Source organism: Nanorana parkeri, unplaced genomic scaffold (genome assembly GCF_000935625.1).
Source record: "Nanorana parkeri isolate BGI_ZX_2015 unplaced genomic scaffold, ASM93562v1 scaffold310, whole genome shotgun sequence".
NCBI lineage: Eukaryota > Metazoa > Chordata > Amphibia > Anura > Dicroglossidae > Nanorana > Nanorana parkeri.
In genome coordinates, this window is record NW_017306578.1 from 693,042 (window position 1) to 714,623 (window position 21,582).

Below are 21,582 nucleotides of genomic sequence, written 5' to 3' on the forward strand. Positions count from 1 at the left end.
GGTTGTTCACTCGGCTGCCTACGGCAGCTTCGTAAATAGACCCCTATGTCAAGGTGATGTCAGCTGTTCCATACATGTTTGGAGGGCCTTTCTAATAATTAACCTTTTTATCTGAACAGCATTGATGAGCAGTTGATTTTCGCAAACTTGATTTTGCTAAATTTCTTAAATTGTCCAGCACTTAACTTTAAAAATATTTAATCAATGAGTAATTTGGCATGTTCATCAACAACAACTTGGCATCACAATCACATGGCATTTGTTTATAGAAAACCACGTGCTTATCATATTATCACTTGACATGGTAAACATCAGTAGCTTTGTTAATAAACAAAAGCCACATGATCACAGTTGCATGGCATTTTATGTTTAATAACAATAAAATTAAACATTGTTATGCCTTTTTTTTACTATTGTACAAAAAAACTCAAATAACAGCAAATTATGCTAAAAGAAAATAAAAAGGAACCAGTTAAACTTAATTGCAGGTTTCAAAACCACCTTAAGGAGGAACTGAAGTACCGTGCTTCCATTTCTGGAAGATGGGCGGAGCTCCGCCCAGTTGTTATTCATTTGCCGGGACCTGCTAGAAGACTCTAGCAGGTGCCGGCCAATAGGAAACAGTTGGGTAGAGAAGGCTGTCACTGCTAGCTCCGCCCATATTTAAAAAACATCTTTATTTTTTAAATTTAATATTTATTTTCTTTTTAAACATATTTTTGCAACCTTTTTTTCCCTACTTATTTCACTGTTTTCTATTCTGCTCCTTACCATGGAGGTACTGAGCAGAATAGCCGAGGCATTCGGCTATTCACTCACTGCCGTTCACCCCTATGAGAATGAGTCCTTCTGCACTTCGGCTCAGCCGAACATACTGAGCTTTTGCTCAGTAAGTAATTCCATATCTATACATTTTTTAAGATAAAAAAGGTATCATGCCATAATTACTTCTGAGCACTTAAAACATTTAAAGAAACGGGGGTTACTAAGGGTTGGATGAAATAGCTAACCTCTGTAAATACTTACAATACTGATACTGTTTCCGTGGTCTTTTTAAAAGTGATATTTCATTTGTTGGTCAATGGTGGTGAATGGTGGTGAGTTAATTTGGATGAAAACCCTAACTGAATGACATGAGGGATTGCTAAAGAACTATGCATCATAAAAAAAACAAAAACTTTTTTAGATAAAATAATTGTTTTCACCTTTCCTTCATCCTTCGTTAAATCTCTGTGCTGCTGATCTCCTGCAGCCATTTCCTGTCTTCATACATGCACTCCAGCAATGGCTGCATAGCATTTGTTAGATCATTTTTTTGTGATGTGAAAACAAGGAACAATGCCTTTGTAATGTCAATTGACATGGCCTCTTATAATCTCCATTGGGAGACTTTATGGCATGGTGACAATGCAACAGATGGAAGCCAGGGAGAGAGTGTTTTCACCTCATAACAAGAATTCCCTGAGCAAGGACCTTTATGCAGTATCATCAGGTAATATTTTAAGGACAGCTGCAGATATGAAAAAGTATATACAAATTAACCCTTGCAGTGCGCCCACCCCTGCACTACAAGGGCCAATTGCTCGTTTTGGTCTAGGGGCTAAAATAAAGAAGATATACTCACGTGATCCTTGGTCCTGCCTGGCTGCTAGACCAGTCCCAACAGGGCCCCAGTGGTCTAAGGACCCATGACGCAATCAGGTCTAATGCAGCTGTGTTAGACGTGAGGACATCAAGGGATATTTCACCATCAGAGCAGAAGGAGAGAGAGATAAGCCCTGATTGCAGCAGGATGAGGATTATGTAAATATATCTTTTTTTATTGTGGCCCCTAGACAAAAACAAGCAGTTAACCATTGAAGTGTTGGGGTAGCCCCACTGCAATGGTTATTTGTTGCAGTTCCTGGAGTTCCTCCTAAAAAATAATAAAAATTGTAATCATTCTGACTGTCAGAGGTGTTTGTATATCACAATAATGATTTTTAAATATTGCGTTGTACAAATTTGAAAGCTGGTCATACACTGGTTGAATTTGGGTCATCAGGAGCAGGGGGACCTGAAAACCATGGGGGGTGGTGCAGGAATAGGAGGCTAGTTCAAGTGATTTGGGAGGATGTACAGCCACCCAAATCACTTGTAGTTGTTGCAGCCTAATGTCATTGGTTGCTAGGACGCCAGTGGTCCAGTAATATTTACTCTACCAGATCAAAATAATCTAGCTTTTTTTTTCATTTTGCATCCAAGTCTCGAAAAAGTTTTTAAAGCAAAATGTATAGGGGGAAAAGGTATAAAGGGCAATTTGTATAGATGGCACAGTTGATTTTATACGCTGCTGGATGAATTCCCTTAAAAGTTTAAATGGCTAAAGAGTATATTTTACAGGTGTGTGAAGACAGCATATCATAATCCATATTCCCTGGGCAATAGTAAGATTTCTAGTATTCAGTGGCGACTCTAGAAACAATATATAGGGGGGGCACATAAGATACCGCAGTCAAAACTGGGAGGGCACTAAAAGTTTTTACCACTAAATTATACCACTGAAAAAAAAAACAAATAAACAAATATGAGAGCAATGCGGTATGCAATGATTATATATATATATCTATATATATAACACAAACTTTGGTGGAACAGAAGCCCTGTATGTAAACATTTAATCAGAGAAATAGACTATAATAGGGAACATTACAGTGTAACGTTCCCCATTATAATCCACTTTACTAATTGAATAAAACAAAAGCACATAACCCTTGCACTCGTAACGCCCCCCCTGGCGGCTCTGACTCACCCAGCCAGCGGCGCAGGATCTTTCAGCCAGACTCTATGTGTTCACTACAGGGGGCGGGGCGTGTGACTCACTCCTCTCCCGCCGCCTGTAACTAGGGACGCGGTCGGGAGAGGAGAGCCCACCCACTTACTGAGTCGGCAGTGAGGGACCCGGTGTTCTAACACCGGGACCCTGCACTGCCCCATAGTCCACGGGCGGGGGTCCCGGTTGTTACGCCACTGCATCGCGCATAGCAGCCGTGCGGGCTGAACACAATCAGGCTGATTGTGTTTGTTCGGCCCGACATGCCCTATGGCCAGTCCGGCCCTGGCGGGGGGGCACACGGGGGGGCAAGCAATAACCTAGGGCAATTGCCCCCCCTCACCCCCCTGTAGCGATGCCACTGCTAGTATTTGCATAATAGGCATATGCTTCCAGTTGCAGATTTCATCTCAAACTACAGCTTAAAGGAGAATTATGAGGTGAGTGCTTTTCACTCATCCTCATAGTTCTAGCCGACCTGTGACAATTAAACTGTCAAAGGTCGGCTCAGTAGATCGGGAAGTGAGCGAACACATATCGGCGTTGGCTCACTTCTCGATCCTGTCACGGGTACAGGGGAGTAACTGGATTCCCCCCTCCCCGCTCCGATCCTCCAGCGCTGACTGGCGGAACGGACGTGGGAGGGGCGGGTACAGCTGGCTCTGCCTTTAGATAGGCAGAGCCAGCTGTCACTCACGCAGCTGGGCGGATCCAGACATAATTGTTGGAATCTTCTTCAGCTGTGGCGTCTCAGTATACCGCAAGCTGTAGCTTGCGGTATACTGAGCTTAGGGTAACGGGAGGACGCTAGTTTGTGTCCTCCCGTTACCCTAAGGAGAACTATGGGGAAAAGCCCTAACCCCATAGTTCTCCTTTAATACAATTCTTGTTAAATTTAAAATTACATGTAAGCATGAGCTTCATAACATAACTGTTCTGAAATTAATTTTTAATTGGTATTGTTAGAAAAGCCATTTAGCAGTGATGTTCATTTACATATAATAGATGCAGTCATCCCAAACTGTTCAATTTGTAGAAGTAATTCCTTTATCATACATGGTATCCTAATCCTGAGTATGTTTTCCCTGAAGGAAGAGAATGATAGTATTTGCGAGCAGTGGTACAACAAATCCCATGTGCTACGGTTCCATTGTTTTCTGAATACTTCCTTCTGTTTTCTCCACTCACTTTACTATGCAAAACCCTGCATAGTAAGTAAAGGATGCCCAAAGGTTCATTGAGGTCCTATTATACAGTAAAATATGACTATACTTTAATTAGCATATATCAATACCTAATTTCAAGATGGCATATAATGAAATGCCATATTTAGCTGATAAAGAACTAGATCAGCACATAACTATACTAAGCATCGCAGAAGCCAAACAGGATGAAAAATTATTAATGTATCAATTGGTTAAGGTAAAGGTGCCTATACATTAAACCATTTAGCCATTGGACTAAGCTGTTCAAAGACCAAATTTATAGATGTGGTCTTGCCAGTTTATGACTGAATATGAAAGATCTACACTTGCGGAGCATGGAATCTGAACAAGTAAAGGCATATGAATAAATTAAAGGTTCTAAAAAATATTGCAGTGTGTAATAATGTCTTCTTAGTAGTAACAGAATTTGCAGCAATTATGATGACAACGTGCTTCATAATTAGTTTGTGCACCTTAAACTTAATAGGGAAATATTCATTTAACTTAGGTATCCCCACCTTCCCCCATCATCACCAAATATTCTATAGGCCCCACCAAGACCTCAGATCAGACACTGAGGGTGCTTTAAACGAAGTAGCCTTTGCCAGGCTGTATTTTGTTTGTCCTGTGGCAGCGGGCTCTGTGTTCCTGTACATGTGCAACTTTTAAGTATAATAATGAAGAGCCTGTCTTATTACAGCTGCATAGTTGCAGAATTTTATCTGAGGTCTGTGTGGCTTCTAAATTGTTCTTATAATGCATTGATGGGAAAAAGTGGGGAGGACCAATAGTCCTAAAAGTGGAACGTTACCCTTCTATCCCTTACAGCCAAGGTAGGTGCCATCTTAGTCTTTATTTGGCTTGCAGTTGCCATGGTGCTGCAAATGTGATCAGCTATAACATCAGCCATTTGAGGGCTTGAAAGTTTAGTTGAGAGATTAAATAAGCACACTGGCAACCTTGACAGTTGCAAGGCCTTGAAAGTAATTGTTTTGGGAGACATAACATTGGTGGGTAACGTTCCTTTTTAAGTTAGTTTAATGCATAGTTATCATTCAACTTTTATTCTTAGTATTACTTTTCCTTCCTATGATCATTTTAGCACATATTACCACTGCACTTAGAAGATGGCTGCGTGCCATAATTTTTATTGCTGCTTCTTCAGTCAAGCAAAGCAGAAACACCTTATGATAACTGCATACACTTGCAGAAATGGTTGGTTATAACTGCATGTATTCTGGCCTGACCATTTCATATTTGAGCATTACAACATTTTTATTGGTTCATAAGAAAGATATACAATGTAGAACAAGTGAACAGATACAATCAAACAGATGCACAGCATCAATAAAGAAGTAATAGGAACAAGAATGTCAAAATATATAAAATAACCAGTGGAGTGGAACGAGAAAAGGCACTATCCTGCTGTGTGTGCCTGTAGAGGAACAAACGTCAGGTACTGTGAGCCGTGATTTTCCCCTAAAATGGTATATGCTAAACATTAGTGCCGGACATAACTCGCATGGGAGACACAAAATGAGAAGAAAGACAGACAGGATTAGAAAACAAACAAAGGGAGAGAAGACAGAGAAGTGGAAGACAGAAAGAGAGACGCAAGAGGGTAGACAAAGTAACCAAAGCAAGAAAGGGGAGGGGAGAAGGTAGAAGCAATAAAGAGGGCATAAACGACAGCCCCAGGTGAGGCCAATTACAGCTAGCCTACCAACCATACAATGCTGAGTGTAGTCTGATCTAATGCAAAGAGATCTGGTTTCAAGGGGACCACAGCTTTTTGAATTTGTCATCCATATTTAAATATTTCTAACAGTGTGCATTAAGGCCATTATATTTTATCACGCAATCCCAGAATATTAACAATTACTTTTTATCTTGCTAATCTCTGACACTACAATATACTACAACTAGAAGAAATAATATTTTGTAGCCATAATAATAACATATACTACACTTGGCCATTAGCATAGGATGAATCCCGATTTTAGGTTTCGAAATGCAATTCCAAAACTGTGATACTGGGTTGGAGGTTTCATGTGAACACTTGTGCTGAGACTCGAATACATTACACCTGTTTTCAGCAAATATGCAGGCTACCATTGCTAATTTCTGAGTTCTTGACCCGAAAAAGGGATGCGGTTCAGGAGTTTAAAGTTCCCTCTCTCTTTACTATCTGTATGTTTGTTGCAGATCAGCAATTCAGCAACAATTGAACCTGGCAGGGAACTGGCATTTTTATAGGTGTCAGCAATTACAGCTTTTACATTTCTCTCACTACTGGTTTCCTTTCATTTGAAGAAAACTAGGGTTATGAGAACATAGTGTACAGACCATAACATTAGGATGATACCGGTATTGCTAAGCAGTTACATAATATTGGATGCATTATTTTTGGTGCAGAGATTTTAATATTTCAATAATTTGGCACATTGTAAATAGGCACCAAAGTTTCATCCTATGTAATTTCATATAGATAGAAAGATAGGTGGTATTTCAATGAACCTGAGCATTATGCTTACGGTTAAGGGTTAACCTTTCAGGTAAATGTTCAGTGTTACCATAGTTGCCAACATTTCAAAATAATAATTAGGAGGAACACCTACCCAGATAGCAAGGATAACTTGCCACAAACTTGTGGCAGGGTGAAATTGTAATTCTCGTTAACTTGCTGCACACATTCCTGGCAAGTTGTAGACTTGCAGAACACTCGCAGCACAAGTTCTAGTTGACACTTTTTGAATTTGTAGCAAAATTGCTTGGCAAGTCTACAGCAAGAGTTTCGCAGGTTAGCAAGGGCTCTGCAAGTGTACAGCACTTTTGCAAAGCACGTTGATCTGGAGACTTGCAATGCAGACTTGCTGTAATTGTGCAACAAAATTGTGAAGCTTGGCAAGTCTGCAATAGTTCAGCAGGTCATTTTAAAACTTGCAGCTCAATTGCTTGCTATCTGGGTACTGTATACACTAAAAGAACATTTTGCCACTGCCTGGGGAGCAGCATATAGCATGTTGTGTTGCATCTTGTCCCTTTATCATGTTTAAAAGATACTAGGGCCTTGGGGTACATTGAAGAGATAGTGGGAGTAAAATGGCCCATAAATAAGTCCTATTGCTGGAAGTATATAGAACCAAAAAGAGAACATATGGCGCAGTATTTAGAATGAGTCAGTGTGGAATAAATAATGTACATCGCAGCGTCAGAATGCAGAGGTGTGGAATGGAAACAAAAGAGGCAGTGTACAATAGGGAATGTGCAGCACAGCATGAGTGAGGAAAAGGATAATGTACACCTCAATGCACAACGAATTCACATCTGTATAGTGCCATGTAATGGTTTTGAAATGTTTTACCTGCACATGAAAAAACTGGGTTGCCAAGATGCCAGTGCAGCTACTAAGTATTACTTCTCCACTCCCTATGTGCAGTAGGAGCTTGAATAGGTGTTGTCATCAAGAGGTTAAATTCCTAATGCAGCCCCTGGGGCTTCCATCCAATGAGTGCTGCTTGCTGTAGTGTCTCTACAGAATATTTATTACTATATAAATAATACATTAATAAATGATATATCATTACAGGGCTGCAGTATTTGAGATATGACAGGCAGCTAGAGGTGGAGCAGAAACAGCAGTTATTTTAGTGTGTGCTCCAACCTCTGTCAGTCAGCAGAGGCCCGGAAGGCACCTGGCACCTAGGTACCCAAAATTTACTGGTTATTGTCCTGGATTATGTGGGGTAGCCTACGGGACACAGGCACTGTGTGACAGTGCCTAAAAGCCCAGGACTGTCCCACAGACACTTGGTACCTACGTGTTACTTGTTTGTTTGAGATTGAAGGTTAGGTTTAGTATTTTGATTTAGACTTAGGTTTTAGGGTCACATTAGGGCTAAGGTCAGTAAGTGACTATTACTATGATAAATGTAAAATGCAATCAATGAAAGTTATCCTTGGCAAAAACAAAAGGAATTGCAGAAATGTTATTCTGAAATTGCAGTCAAAAATCATGGCATTGGATGTTGCCCTTCATTAGACGAAATAACAAATGCATTTTCGCATCAGATACAATTGTACTGAATACATGCTGGACCAAACATTCATCAAATGACAATGCCTCTGGCCACGTACACATATACATACAGTTTCAGTACGGTCTGTTAAATCTGCTGAGAGTTGTGGGATCTTGAAGTGCTTGCCAGTTCAAATGTTCTAGCTGATGCCTAAAAAAACTAGACAACTACAGTTATAGTTTCAAGACAACACCCCTGGTATTTCTTTAGATGAGCATGTTCCTCCTTTATATCACTATTTTAAATCACAATCTAGCCCTTTCTGTCATGTGACAAAACATGTATTTTGCATGAAAAACAGACATTTACAGGAAGAAGAACATTCAAAGCTCCCTAATATCAGGTATGTTTGGCAGATATCACTTGTTGACAAGAAGGAGCTTGTATACATAACATTGTTTTCAGATAAAATGACAAATTGTAGGTAGCCTTTTATTTCATTCTGTGCCATTTTAGCAGAAATAATGATTTTATAACTGCAAGCTGATGAATTTAGATCAGTTGAGAAACTATATAATAACTAATTTTGATTTCCTTCACATAAACTGCATGTTATTCTTCATGGTATACATAGAACATAGAACCAATTCCCATGTTAGTATGGTCATCAAAGGCAGTGGTGGACATATCAGCTGTGCAGCCCATGCAGGCATACAGGTGCCCCTGAGGTCCTTGGGCCTATTAAAAGTAGCATCCATATGTCATGCTAATGGAATATGAATAAAGATGATATTCTGAAGCAGAATGGTGTGTAGACAGCATATCTTCTAAACTATTACAAGTACGGACTGACACCAATGAATAGGGAACCCCTCAACAAATAAAACCAATATAATAGGACCTTCTCTCACAGAACAGATTGTTTTTGGGCATTCCACTGAACCACCAATGTAGCAGGGAAAATAATACTGACTTCCAATGTAATAACTAATACGCAAGAGAACACGTACCACTGAGAGTGCAAAGAACAGGAGGTACCCACTATACAAACACACTGCAAAAATATGCTGCTATACCAAGAAATTCTGCACTGCGGAAAGTGAAGCCAAAATTATTATATTCAAAATGATAAGTTTCTATCTTAAAGTAAAGTATCTGAGTATCCAATTAGCACACACGCACATAGTTAGAATCATTTAAAATTACCCCCAAATAACCCATCTATCAGTAAACAAGTAAGCAAATGGACCAGCTAGAAAAGGACTCAGCAAGAGTCCTGTGCTGGAATGTCCTGGGTCACATATATATAAAAGATTATAATAAATGTACCATATTTGAGACTTCAGAGAAAAATATGCCAATGCAAAACAGAGTACTATATAAATAATGATAATAATAATAACTGAAATAATCCCTCCCTCCCCGGGTCTACATATTAATAACCTGTATGAACAAAAGGTGATGCCTCCCTGGGTAGCTGTACAAAAGGTGCCCAATACAGCTGAATGGATGGACTGTAACTTTACGCATATCCTAACCGCCAGACACTTTGTCTGGACTCTTTTTAGAATTTTCTATTTCAATGTGACCCGAGTCATTCAGGACTAATGCTGAGTCATTTTCTAGCTGGTTTAGTTGCATACTTGTTTACTAATGAATCAGGGGTCATTTAAAATTATTTTACCAATGTGTGTGTGTGCTAACTGCATACTCATGTGCTCCTGGAATGCAGGTTGGTACTTCTTTTATAAAGAAAATCATGATTCTGAATATAATAATTGTGTCTTTATTTTCAGCAGTGCAGAATTTAATGCTACAGGTGAAACTCGAATAATTAGAATATCGTGCAAAAGTAATTGCAGTAAGTGCTGCAAAAGGGGCCCAAACCAAGTACTGAGTACATATGCATGCTTGTACTTTTCAGAGGTCCGATATTGTTCTATGTACAATCCTTGTTTTATTGATTGCATGTAATAATCTACTTTTTTTTGAGGTTGTGGATTTGGGGTTCTTGGGGTTTTCATGAGCTGTAAGCCATAATCATCACAATGATGACAAATCACGGCTTGAACTATCTTGCTTTGCATGTAATGAGTCTCTCTCACATATTAGTTTCACCTTTTAAGTTGCATTAGTGAAATAAATGAACTTTGCACGATATTCTAATTATTCGAGTTTCACCTGTATGTGGGGGTATTTCTCTAAAGTATCAGGGGAATTTACACTGAACACCAATGTAACAGTGGACATAACACTGACCTAGAAATGTAACAGTAGAATTCACACTGCCCTAGAAATGTAAAAGTGCAATTTACACTGACCTAGAAATGTAAAAGTGGAATTTACACAGAACACCAAAGTAACAGGGATTACACTGACCACCAATGTAACACATACATATGTACACTGAAAACCAATGAGGAACTTATATTGAGTTCCAATGTAAAAGGGTAACTTACACTAACCTGCATTGCTATATGGGCATTTACACTGACTACAAACGTGAAGGGGTAACTTACATGAACCAACAATGTTTATGTGGGCATTTACACTGACCACTAAGGTAACAAGGGAATTGTTTATGACCACTAATTTATTGGTACTTTACTTTACACTGGTCGTCATTATGTTGGGGGCATTGCTGAATAGAGGTGGGCCGAACCAACCCGCCTACACCCCCCCCTGTCCTCCCCCCACCGTTCGGTTCGAATTCGAACTTTCGAACATGGAATGTCCCCATTTTTAAGCCTTATATGCAATTTATTAGCCATAAAAAGTGTATGGGGATCTGGGTACTGCCCTGGGGGACAGGAATCAATGATAACATCTTTTTTTTAAATACCGTTTTTAAAGGAGCAGTGATTTTATCATCACTTAAAGTGAAACAATAAAAGTGAAAAATTCCTTAAAAAAAAAAGGAAATAAAGTGTGGGGTTCCCCCCAAAAGTCATACCAGACCCTTTAGGGTACCCCCAGATGTGCACCCCCCCTTGTGAATGAGTAAGAGGTACTTGTACACCCCTACCCATTCACTAAAGGGTTAAATAACATTTTAAAAACAAGATCAGACTTTTGAAAAAATCCTTTAGTAAAAAAAAAACAAAAGACAAGTTTTTGACAAGTCTTTTATTAAAAAATAAATGAAATGGATCCACTGACATAATCCAGCGTCAATAACGATGTCCAGCGTGCAAGCTAGCTCCGCCCAACTGTTTACAGTTGTAACAGGTGAGCCATGATTGGGCAAAGTCATGATGACTTTTCCCAATCATGGCTCATCTGTTACAACTGGCTTTCACAGTTCTCTGTGCCCTGATTGGGCAAAGTCTTGCACCTGACCTGTGGTCAGATGCAAGGCTTTAGCCAATTAGGGCTCATAAGGCACAGTGCTCGCCCGCCGAATGGGTTTGGTGTGAAGTACTGCATGTAGTACTGAAGTGTTGGACATTGCATGTACTAGAGAAGTATGACAGCCAGGTAACTAGCATTTTCAAATGGAGAGGTCAGTAAGGGAAGCCTCCATGTCTTCTCATGATAGGTTCCTTTTCATGGGTAAGGTTCAAAAGTTCACCAAACATTGTATTATTCTCCTCCACTCCAAGGAAACTAAAATCAAGACTCATTGTTAGTAAGTGTTAGTATTGTAAGAATACTGGTTAAATGTTATGCATCAAAGAACAAAACAATCCTGAAGTATATGCCACATCACAGGAAACATGTTTCTAATGGTTACCTAAAGTTACATGCAGATGTAAGAGACAAATATTAATGCAGCTCTGTAATCATGGATGGCTGATTTCAAATCCTCATGTATTTCTTCTATCACATAACCCCTTTTTGGACATATACAGATTGTTCTGCTTCTGGTTACACCTGAGATAGTATATATAGGTTGCAATGTCCATTAAGATCTAGTTGCTGTAACTACCAAGGTCTCTCTATTAGCAGATTATGCTCTCTTCTCTTATATGTATATACTTGGATATGACTTATCTTAATTGGTTACACCTTGGACATGAATACACTTCTCTCTATGCCCTCAGCACCTCATAGTACCAGCCCCTGACGTGCCTACTCCAGCCTTCTCCACCCTGGGAATACGTGCCCCCCCTTGTTCTGCTCGACGCCTGTGCTACGCATTTGTTGATTTCACATTGAGGGGGTAAGATTAGTTGGCACATTTCGGTACTAACAGATTCTTTTGTACAATTAGACTGATGTTCAATTACTTACATTATGTTCTTGTATGATCTTTAGACTACCTCCTCCTCCTGATAAAGCGCCCTGCGGCGCGAAATGCGTAGAGACTTTCAAGTACTGCTTTACCTTGAGCATTGCAAGTACTACATCACCACCCACTAATTGTGTTCCACTAGAGGTTCTTTATTATCATGAAATTTTATCATGAAAAAATGACTTACTCTTATGATATGTACCGTATATACTCGAGTATAAGCCGTCCCGAATATAAGCCGAGGTACCTAATTTTACACTTAATCACTGTATTCCATCCATGTTTATAGACCTATGATCATGTTATTCAACCTCGAATTTTGGAACCCAAGGGGGTGTTAGGAAATCCCTTCTGAAGTGCGTGTCTTTTTTATATTCCACACGCATTGTCTAATGCTTTTAACTTTTTGTCAAATAAATTACATATTTTTTTATATACATATTTTGGCTTGAAGTTTATTGGACTTGTCTCTCAGGTGCCTTAACAAAAACCCCAACTCTTTCCTTCCTCTTTGTTATTACAACTCAACCAGGGGTTGGCACCCAGGGAGTTAGGATCTGTGCACCACAACCATTTTTGTTTCAATCATGGATACACCATTAAATGCGTTTTTTAAAAATACAAACAGGGTAAGTATCTGAATTTGAATTGTTATGGACTTTAAATTTAGCTGCTGTCATACTGTACTGTCAGTCTGATCTTGATTTTTATAGTCTGTGCTCATTTGGTTTCTCCTAAGCACTCTGTTATCGTTTGCATTTGCCTGCTGCTGGATGTAACCTTGTCACAGAACAGAGTAAGCAATAATGTTGTGTTATGAGTATCTGTCTACCTAGCCAATCACTAGGAGGTTCATGGCCAGTGGTGCATGCTTGGGGAGGACATAAATATTCGGAGCTGACCATGTGAGACTCTTTTACCCCTGGGCCTCCTGCCTGGGGGAGGGTGCTGAGGATAGTCTGACCCTTCTAGGCCTGCTGTCTAGGAAGGGAAGCCATGTTCTCAGACTGAGGCCTGGAGCATTGCCACGACAATTAAACACATGAGGGTGAAACGCATCAAAGAGGAGTGAATCAAAGGTTGGCTAGGCAGCACTTGTGTTTGCCTGAATTGAGTTGTTTTGAACCACAGTGATGTTATCAGTGTGCGACCTCATTTGCATTTTGGACTACGTCCTTATCCATCTGAATTTCTGCAATGAAAACATCACCTAAAAACCTGCCTGTTTCTAAATTTCATTAATTCAATTCATATCGACAGGAATGTGTTTCTTCATACTATTCATAAAGCACATAATGAAAAACTCTTTATCCATTTTAATAATTATTATTAATCAACATTACTTACTGTAATCCTTTGGAGGGCAATATAAGAACACAAAATCTCTTTATCTTTGGCTTTCTTTTAAAGGGAACCTACACAGTATAATTTCTGATCTATCATTCACAAATCTCTATGTGATTAGGGAGATAGAGATAGAAAATCATGCACGTGGACATAGAAAATGAAGAGGAAATACATCTAAAACAGAGCCCAGAAACTTTTCCAATTTCTATCACTCATCTCATTAATAAAAGGTCTAAAGTCTCATTTATCATTTAACCTTGCTAGTATATTACTGTATATCCATTTCAAGTGTTAAAAGGTCTTTGTTTTTATTCCCTCCTCTTGGGTTTAAATGTAGACAGTCCAGAACTTGTAAAAAAAAAATCTTCTGGATGTTCAAGAGTTGCAATAGCATCACGTGTGTCCTTTCTATCTGACTGGAGTTCATAAACTGAAAGATTAATTTTTTTTAGTACAAATTCTAAACTGTCCACATTTTAAACCTCAGAGGAGGGGAACAAAATACAGACCTTTAAAAACCAAAAACTAAATGGATATAGAGGTAATAAATCACCAGACTTAAACGATAAATAAACATCAATAATGGAGCGCATATTTGTAGATATCACATCGTAATGATGCTCACAAACTCTTTTTTCAGGGCCTACTTGTCTTTTCTATTTAATAGGCATTGCATTTTAGGCACTCCAGGTAGAAAATAACAAACTTAATTACATAGTTACATAGTATTTGAGGTTGAATAAAGACACAGGTCCATCAAGTTCAACCTATCGCGTGTATGTGTGGAATTATGCATGTGTATGCGTGTGTATGAGTCCTTGTGTGACCTTGTTTTTTTTTACAGGACCTCTGAGGAAATTGTCCAAATGCTTTTTGAATCATTCAACACTCTCAGCTGATACCGCTGCTTGTGGCAGTGAGTTCCAGACCCTAACCGCTCTAACTGAGAAGAAGCCCCTACGCTCCTTGTGGTTAAATCTTTTCTCCACCAGTTTTAGGTGGTGGCCTCTAGTCTTTGTTATGGAGTTTACCGTAAAATTTTATTGCTGATGTTGCTATCCCCATTGAACATCTTGTACATCAAGATCATGTCCCCCCCAAATCTCCTCACTTCCAGCGTGAACATGTTTACATTTAGTAACCTTGTCTCATAGCTTTGGTCTCCATCCCCTTAATTAGTTTCTTTGCCCTCACCTGCTTTGTGATTTAGACGTATTTCCAGTTATTTCTCCTTTCTTAAAGTAGAACTGAGCCAAAATATTTTTTCATTTGTAAAAAAGAGTAAGGGAAAGTTATAACCCCTGTCAGATTTTTTTGTGTCCCATTCGAGAGAATTCCCTTCACTTCTTGTCCCACATCAGGAAGTAAGAAGAAATCCCTCCAAAGAAAGGGAGATATGTTGTGCTCAACAGGGTCCTCAGAACTACTGTTCACATTGGAAGATTTATTTCTGTTCTAATGACAACCCAAAATTTTGATTTTTTTTCTCATTCAGTCATTAGGACAAAAAGAAAGGAGACATGGCACAAAAAAAACAAACAAACAAACAAAAAAAACTGACAGAGGTTGTAATCCTTCCCCACTCTATGTACCCATATTTTTACATGGATCTTTATTACATATATTTTTTAGGAGGGAATTCATGTTTACACAAAGGTTTTTTTTACAGCTAGAGAAACATATTTAAAACTATTACCAACCAAAATGGACCTTTGGGGGCTAGGTAAATGCAAACAAGCTGAATTATTCCATGGATTACTCAACGAACTACCAAGCTCCATCTACCTGCCATTTCCTTTATGCCAAAGAATAAACAATGTATTTACCAAATTTATAGGAACCAAAAATCTGCAGGAAACACAATACATTCCCACTTGACATCCTGAGGGTCTGTGTCAATGGGCTTTAGTTCGCGTTTTTGCACTTCCATGCAAGTTCTTGAGAATGCAAAACCTGCCTGAAGCAGGTCAGTTGCAGGGCATAAGGAGAGTAAGTGCAGGAAAAATTTACCTGGCAATCAATTCTTCATGATCTCCGAATCATCTCAACCTGATGCCATAAACACAAGCCTAACACCCATCGGCACAGGTCCCTACTGTCAAAAGCAAAGGGATATGCCACTCCCTAAGCAACAGTCTGTGTATTGATCTCTAAGAAAGGTGTCAAACTACCAACTTTGAAGTGAAGCTTTTTAGCAGCTACAAATGGTGATTTGTTGTCTATGCAGCTAGTGGGACATAATCATCATCAGCGGCACCGAATAACATGAATAGCGTCAAACTGATGCGATTGCAAAAGGCTCAAAGCCCGTCAACACAGGTTTCAAAGGTCATGCCAAAAAGAGGAGCTATTAGAACTCTAGTTGTGAGTGCTAAAATCTATGGGTGATTTAGCCCACCAGGGTCCATCATACACTGAAATACTGTATCCTTTTTGGGTGGGATTACTCCTTGAAGCCTAAAGATCACAGTAAAAGGATTATATCACATGAAACCACTTAAATATAAGTCTCAACTAAATACTATATAATGTAATCTAACAATCCTTCTTGTCTTGAAAGGTTCCCATCAAGGTGAATACCAAAGGAAACTTTACAGAGAACTTCTAAGGAATTACAATCGCCTTGAAAGACCTGTGATGAATGATTCACAGCCTTTACTTGTAGAACTACAACTTTCTCTTCTTCAAATAATTGATGTGGTAAGTAAAATATATATATATTTTTAAGCAGGTAATAAAACATGAAAACTGACACAGAAAAGCAATTGCTCCATCGATTTATTTCCATTACAAGAAATTGCTGCCAAAATTGTTTTTATTTCGCTTTGTACTGTTATTTGGTTGCTGTCGCTTCGTTAATTGGTAATTACACTGAATCTTGCAGTCAAACTTGTTTACATATTCACAATCATCTTTATGGAAATGTTTTGTAATTAGAGTTGTGTGAGCATGAATATCCTCTTGGACTAATGGGCATTAACATAAAATGTGGCTCAAAAACCCACCACAGTGCAAATATTCCACATTGAACATGTTTTTCTAAAGCAGCTGCACGTGCACCTGCTTACTATAGGAAGAAATCCACGTTTTGTGTTAAAAGTCACGTGAACTTTGAAGGTCACAATATTAACATTTTAATATGTACTATTATAGATATATATAATAAAGAACAAACACACTCAATTATTTTCTGCAACCCTTAGGTCTGCAAGGCAGACCTAAGGGTTTGCTGGCCCACTGCTCACTTTGCTGACTTCCATCATCCAATCATGTACTTTTTGTTAATTTTCCTTGATCATGATTATTCTGTGCAAAGGGAATTCTCACCACATTCACGTAATTAAGGCTCTGTTCACACCTAGGCGTATCGAATATGCGCGTTTTTCGCGCGTTTTGTGACGCTCGGTTTTACTGCGATTCGCGTTAAAAAAACGCGCGACAAACGTGCGTTTCCGAGGGCTACTTGGCTGTATCCCAATGGAAACGCGCAACAAAAACGCAGCAAAGAAGCTCATGTACCTTTTCAGGCATAGGCCATTTTGTAGCGTGTTCAGACGGGCTGAAATACGGCAAGGTGTGAACCATACCCATAGAAAACAATGGGATTTTAATGTTTGAGCGTTTTGTAGAGCGTTCGTAGAGCGTTGAACGCGCTACAAAACGTACAGGTGTGAACCAGGCCTAAGGGAAACTTCCTCTGCAAAGTGCAAATCCGCTTGCAAAGTAAACAGCCTATTTGTGGTCAGAGTTACTTCGGTTTCCGAATCTTCATGACCCCTACTGATACCCACCTGATGTGTGCCATGATTTTGTGGTCAGCGTGCCAAATAAGTGGGCACGCTCTAGTGAAATGATAGAACCAGGGGAAGGGCGGGCGGGTCAAGCGTGACCTCGCCGTGACGTCTCTAGGAGCTCCCTATCCCCCTATTTAAGGGGAGGAGGGCAGGCGCAACTCCTCCCACAAACACGGCCAAGATACCTTGGCCTATTACTTACCTTTAGTTAATCAACCCTTGTAACTCTTCTATGAATCTGAGCATACCAATTCTGACATCCAAGGCCAAGGTAGAAGAACAAATATCACAGAGATAAAACCAACAATGTAAAACAGTGTGCAATAACCCAGTCACATTGTTTGCCAAAACAAACATTTTAAAGTGATATTAACCCCTTCATGACTGAGCTTGTTTTTAGTTTCTGTTCGTAAATGACTGACACACTTTTGACATTTTTGCTGTGTGATTCTTCCACATCGGTAATATACTTTCTTATAAAGTGCACCCACACATATTATATATTGTTTTTTAGAGGACAGATAGAGCTATATACTTATATCACATATGTGTACCAAACGAATCACTTAGGACAAATATTAAAATTGAGGAAAAAAACGTAAGGAAAACACTTTCTCCAGTTTTGATTTGTAGTATTTAGAAAAAAAGAAAAATAGCACAGCTAAAATAAATGCAATAAATACATTCTTTTATTTGTCCTTTATTTGGAAAAACCTCACATTCCTAGAATTCTAGAAATGTTTCTGTACTTCTCAGCCTAAAACTAAAACCTAACCTTAATCTTTTTTCTCTAAAAGCTAAAGCTAGAAGTGGTCACGTGACATACAATATCACTGTCACTAAGTGTTACACTTAGTGACATACTTTGAATCACTGTCATAAGGGGGTTACATTTTGAAAAAATGGGCTATTTTTTACATTAATGATAGTATAAAACTATATTTAAATATATCATTTTTATCTGTTAAAATTATTTTTATTTTTTTACACTTTATTTTTTATTTTTTTTACACTTTTCACTATTTAATTTTTTTTTAAATTTTTATTTAATTTATTATATCAAGCAGTCATTTTGAATGAATCTCGCTATTACTGCTTGATAATTTAATTAATCCATTTTTGGTTGTTATGATTAGGCTGCTTCAAACTTAAGAACACTAAGTGACACTTATCCTGCAGCATTTCAGAATCAGATGTCACTAAAGGTTTTCTGATCGTTCCAACAATTATCAGAAACATGCAACATTGTTTCAGGAATAGAAAGATGTAGCTAAATGTTTATATTGCTGAAAGTTTAGGGAAAAAAAGTCAGTATACATTGGGATTTCTCTATCCATACCAGCTGTCAGTGACGGCAAGAGCTGTAAATACCGCTCTGCTCTTACTGTCAGACACACGATTCCTGAAAGGGATTGGGTGTCTGAAAAAGCTTAACTCTTTCATTAATGGATGCCTCAATATTAAGGCATCCATAAATAAATGGTAACCGCTGATTCTCAGCGGGTACCAGCATTACAGAGCCCCAAATAGCTGATCACCTATAGTGTACGTGAGCAGTCATTTGGGCACTTTGTGGCGGGACGTACAGTGTATGTCTCCCGGCATGAAGGGGTTAAACTCTCAAACTTTGTCTCAATAATGAGTTCAGATCAAGCAAATAAAGATTGCCCAGCAAAGTATTTCTTTATATTTTTGGCACTTACAGTTATCATGTTTCTGAACAGCTCCAACTCTCTCAACTTGGCTTCCCTGAACTTCCTGTCTAGTACAAGTTCACAAGGGAGGACATAGTCTTCAGCAGCCATCCATCTATTAACTTGGAGAAGGTGCAGCGATCAGGGAGGAGGGGGGGGGGTGTCTTGCCATGCTGTGTATCTGTGTTTGTGGAGATTCACACAGCTTGCTAGCACACACAAGGGTGGCTCCATAAGACCCTGGAAGGGAAAGGTGCCACCCTAAAACAGGATATCAGGGCCAGCACTCAGGGGACCAACTGATTCTGCATGAAACTAAATATTTTAAAGATCATGAAGTATTAATATCACTTTAAATTTATATCTACATTAACCATGTAAGCTATCATTTAGGAATGGTAATGTATCGAACCTTTACCAATCTACATTGACTAAATTAAAGTATATATACGTACAATAACAAAAATGTAATCTATTACAGTACTTACCAGTCCTTAGATGTAGTGGCTGTATTAGTTTTCTTTTTTCAGGCTAAGAACATTTTCAGCAAGTATAGAAAATGCCTGTTGACCCTGCCAGAAATGCATTGCCCTTGTGACTTCCTGTGTATTGAACTGAGATCTCAAACATTGTTATCAGCTTTTCCAGATATCTTTTATGAACTACAAATTATCACCCCATGTAATAAAAATTAGGAAAGGGGCCACATTCTTTAGTTCTTTAACCCACTTTGTGATATAGGTTTGAAAACGTTGTTCCCCCATAGATACAATACAGTGGGTGAGCATGGTCACTCTTGTATAGGAAGTGTGCTAGTTGCAGAATTATCAGATTCAAATTAAGGAAAAAAAACAAATACAGCCACCACATCTGTGTTCAGGTAAGCTGTAATATATAAATTGTTTTGTTTTTGGGTTAGGGTCGGCTTTTAACTGGATAAGGACAACTTTTATTACAGCATCACAGGTTCAGACCCACCATGGCGAGCATTTTTCATATACAGTACTGGCAATGTTGGCTTATCTCTGTAGTATCAGCAGTTGTCATATTGTTATCCCAAAGTCCTCTATTGCAGCAGTTTATATTCTATACACATGATTCCAATAGCGTTTGCATTGTGCATTGATCCTTGCCTTTATATAGCCAGTTTCAGACAGTTACCTTCTTCCTTAAATGCCTAAAATAGTTAAAACATCACTGATGATTGCATAGAAAATAATAATCAACAAATTATAGTTATACAAGGCAAGCTTTCAAGGGAATGTTATGTTACTATGCCTACAAATACATCAAATAATTTGGATTCATGTCTTAATAACAGGTTCACTAAATTTAATTATACAGAACTGTACTGAAGAGCTTTGTGTTTTATGATATGCTGTCTTAATATAACATAACTTATTCTCTTGCTTTCAGTCAAGCTTATCTTTGAGATACAAGTTCACCTGATAGATCAAAATGTAATTTTACAAAGTGTAGCTAGTTTTTATCCATAGTCAGTTTGCAAACTGTATGAAATTCTACTCGGTCAGTAAGCTGTAGCATTGTGCATTCATTTATCAGCTTCAGGTGCTTAAGAAATACAAGAGGCTTTTCATTTGTACATTTTCCTGTTTAACCTTGTGATGCATAAAGGTCTTATTTCATCAACTGTATCTTCAATTAAAGATTTTCAGTGAATGTAATTTCGGTGTGTAAAGCCAGCCAGAGATGTTGGATGGATATTAGATAGTTGTTGGACAATCAGGCAATGCGATATTTCCAAGACCAAGTTGTAAATGCCAGTTTGTAGTTTATATACCGGTACTAAAATAAAGATCTGAATGATATAACATAAATTAAATACTAGGAGTCAATTTTCATTATCTGCAACCTTGCACCGATCTAACAGTATTATACAGAACTAAAAAGAGTTTGTGACTTGTGCAGTGGGTGCCTGCAATGCTGGCTCTCTATATGCAGAATGTTTGTCTTTTGAAGGCTTTGTACTTTATACTGATTCATCCTTCTATCTGTCAGAGACCCTTACTCTGTGTAAATGTCCATTCTAGTAAAGAGTATAGTTTAAAAATAGCATGTACACAGTACAGTGTCACAATAAATGAGGTGGTTCTGCCCCTCTGTTTGAGATTTTTGTGAATGAGTTTTGTGAATTTGTGGGGAGGTGTGCTGGGGAGGTTTATCGATTAAATTCCATACCCTTATCTAGGCTTGCAGTGGGGTAGGCACTTCCTCTTCCCTCTTCCTCCCATGCTGATCCATACCGGGCCATATGCCCTCAACGTTTGGAGGGTACCTTGGCGAAGCCTCCCCACCCCCCTTTGCAAGGCACCTTGTCCCCATGTTGATGTAGATTCCTCTATTATCTTTGCACTCTATTGGACTATTAGGAAGTAGTACATTATATGATCATCATGAAATGAACTGTACGGTATACAAGTATTGCACTGACGTTAAGATTTACAGATTTGGAAACA

At 38.7% G+C, this 21,582-nt stretch overlaps 1 protein-coding gene across 1 annotated transcript in view; it reads left to right on the top strand.

Moving 5' to 3' along the window:
• The window catches only part of LOC108788185 (neuronal acetylcholine receptor subunit alpha-7-like), a 128,777-nt gene that overhangs the window by 20,373 nt on the left and 86,822 nt on the right, over positions 1–21,582 (top strand). Inside the window, exon 2 of the mRNA XM_018557918.1 lies at positions 16,178–16,317. Coding sequence (XP_018413420.1) covers positions 16,178–16,317 — 140 coding nt within the window. The remainder of the gene's footprint in view (positions 1–16,177; positions 16,318–21,582) is intronic.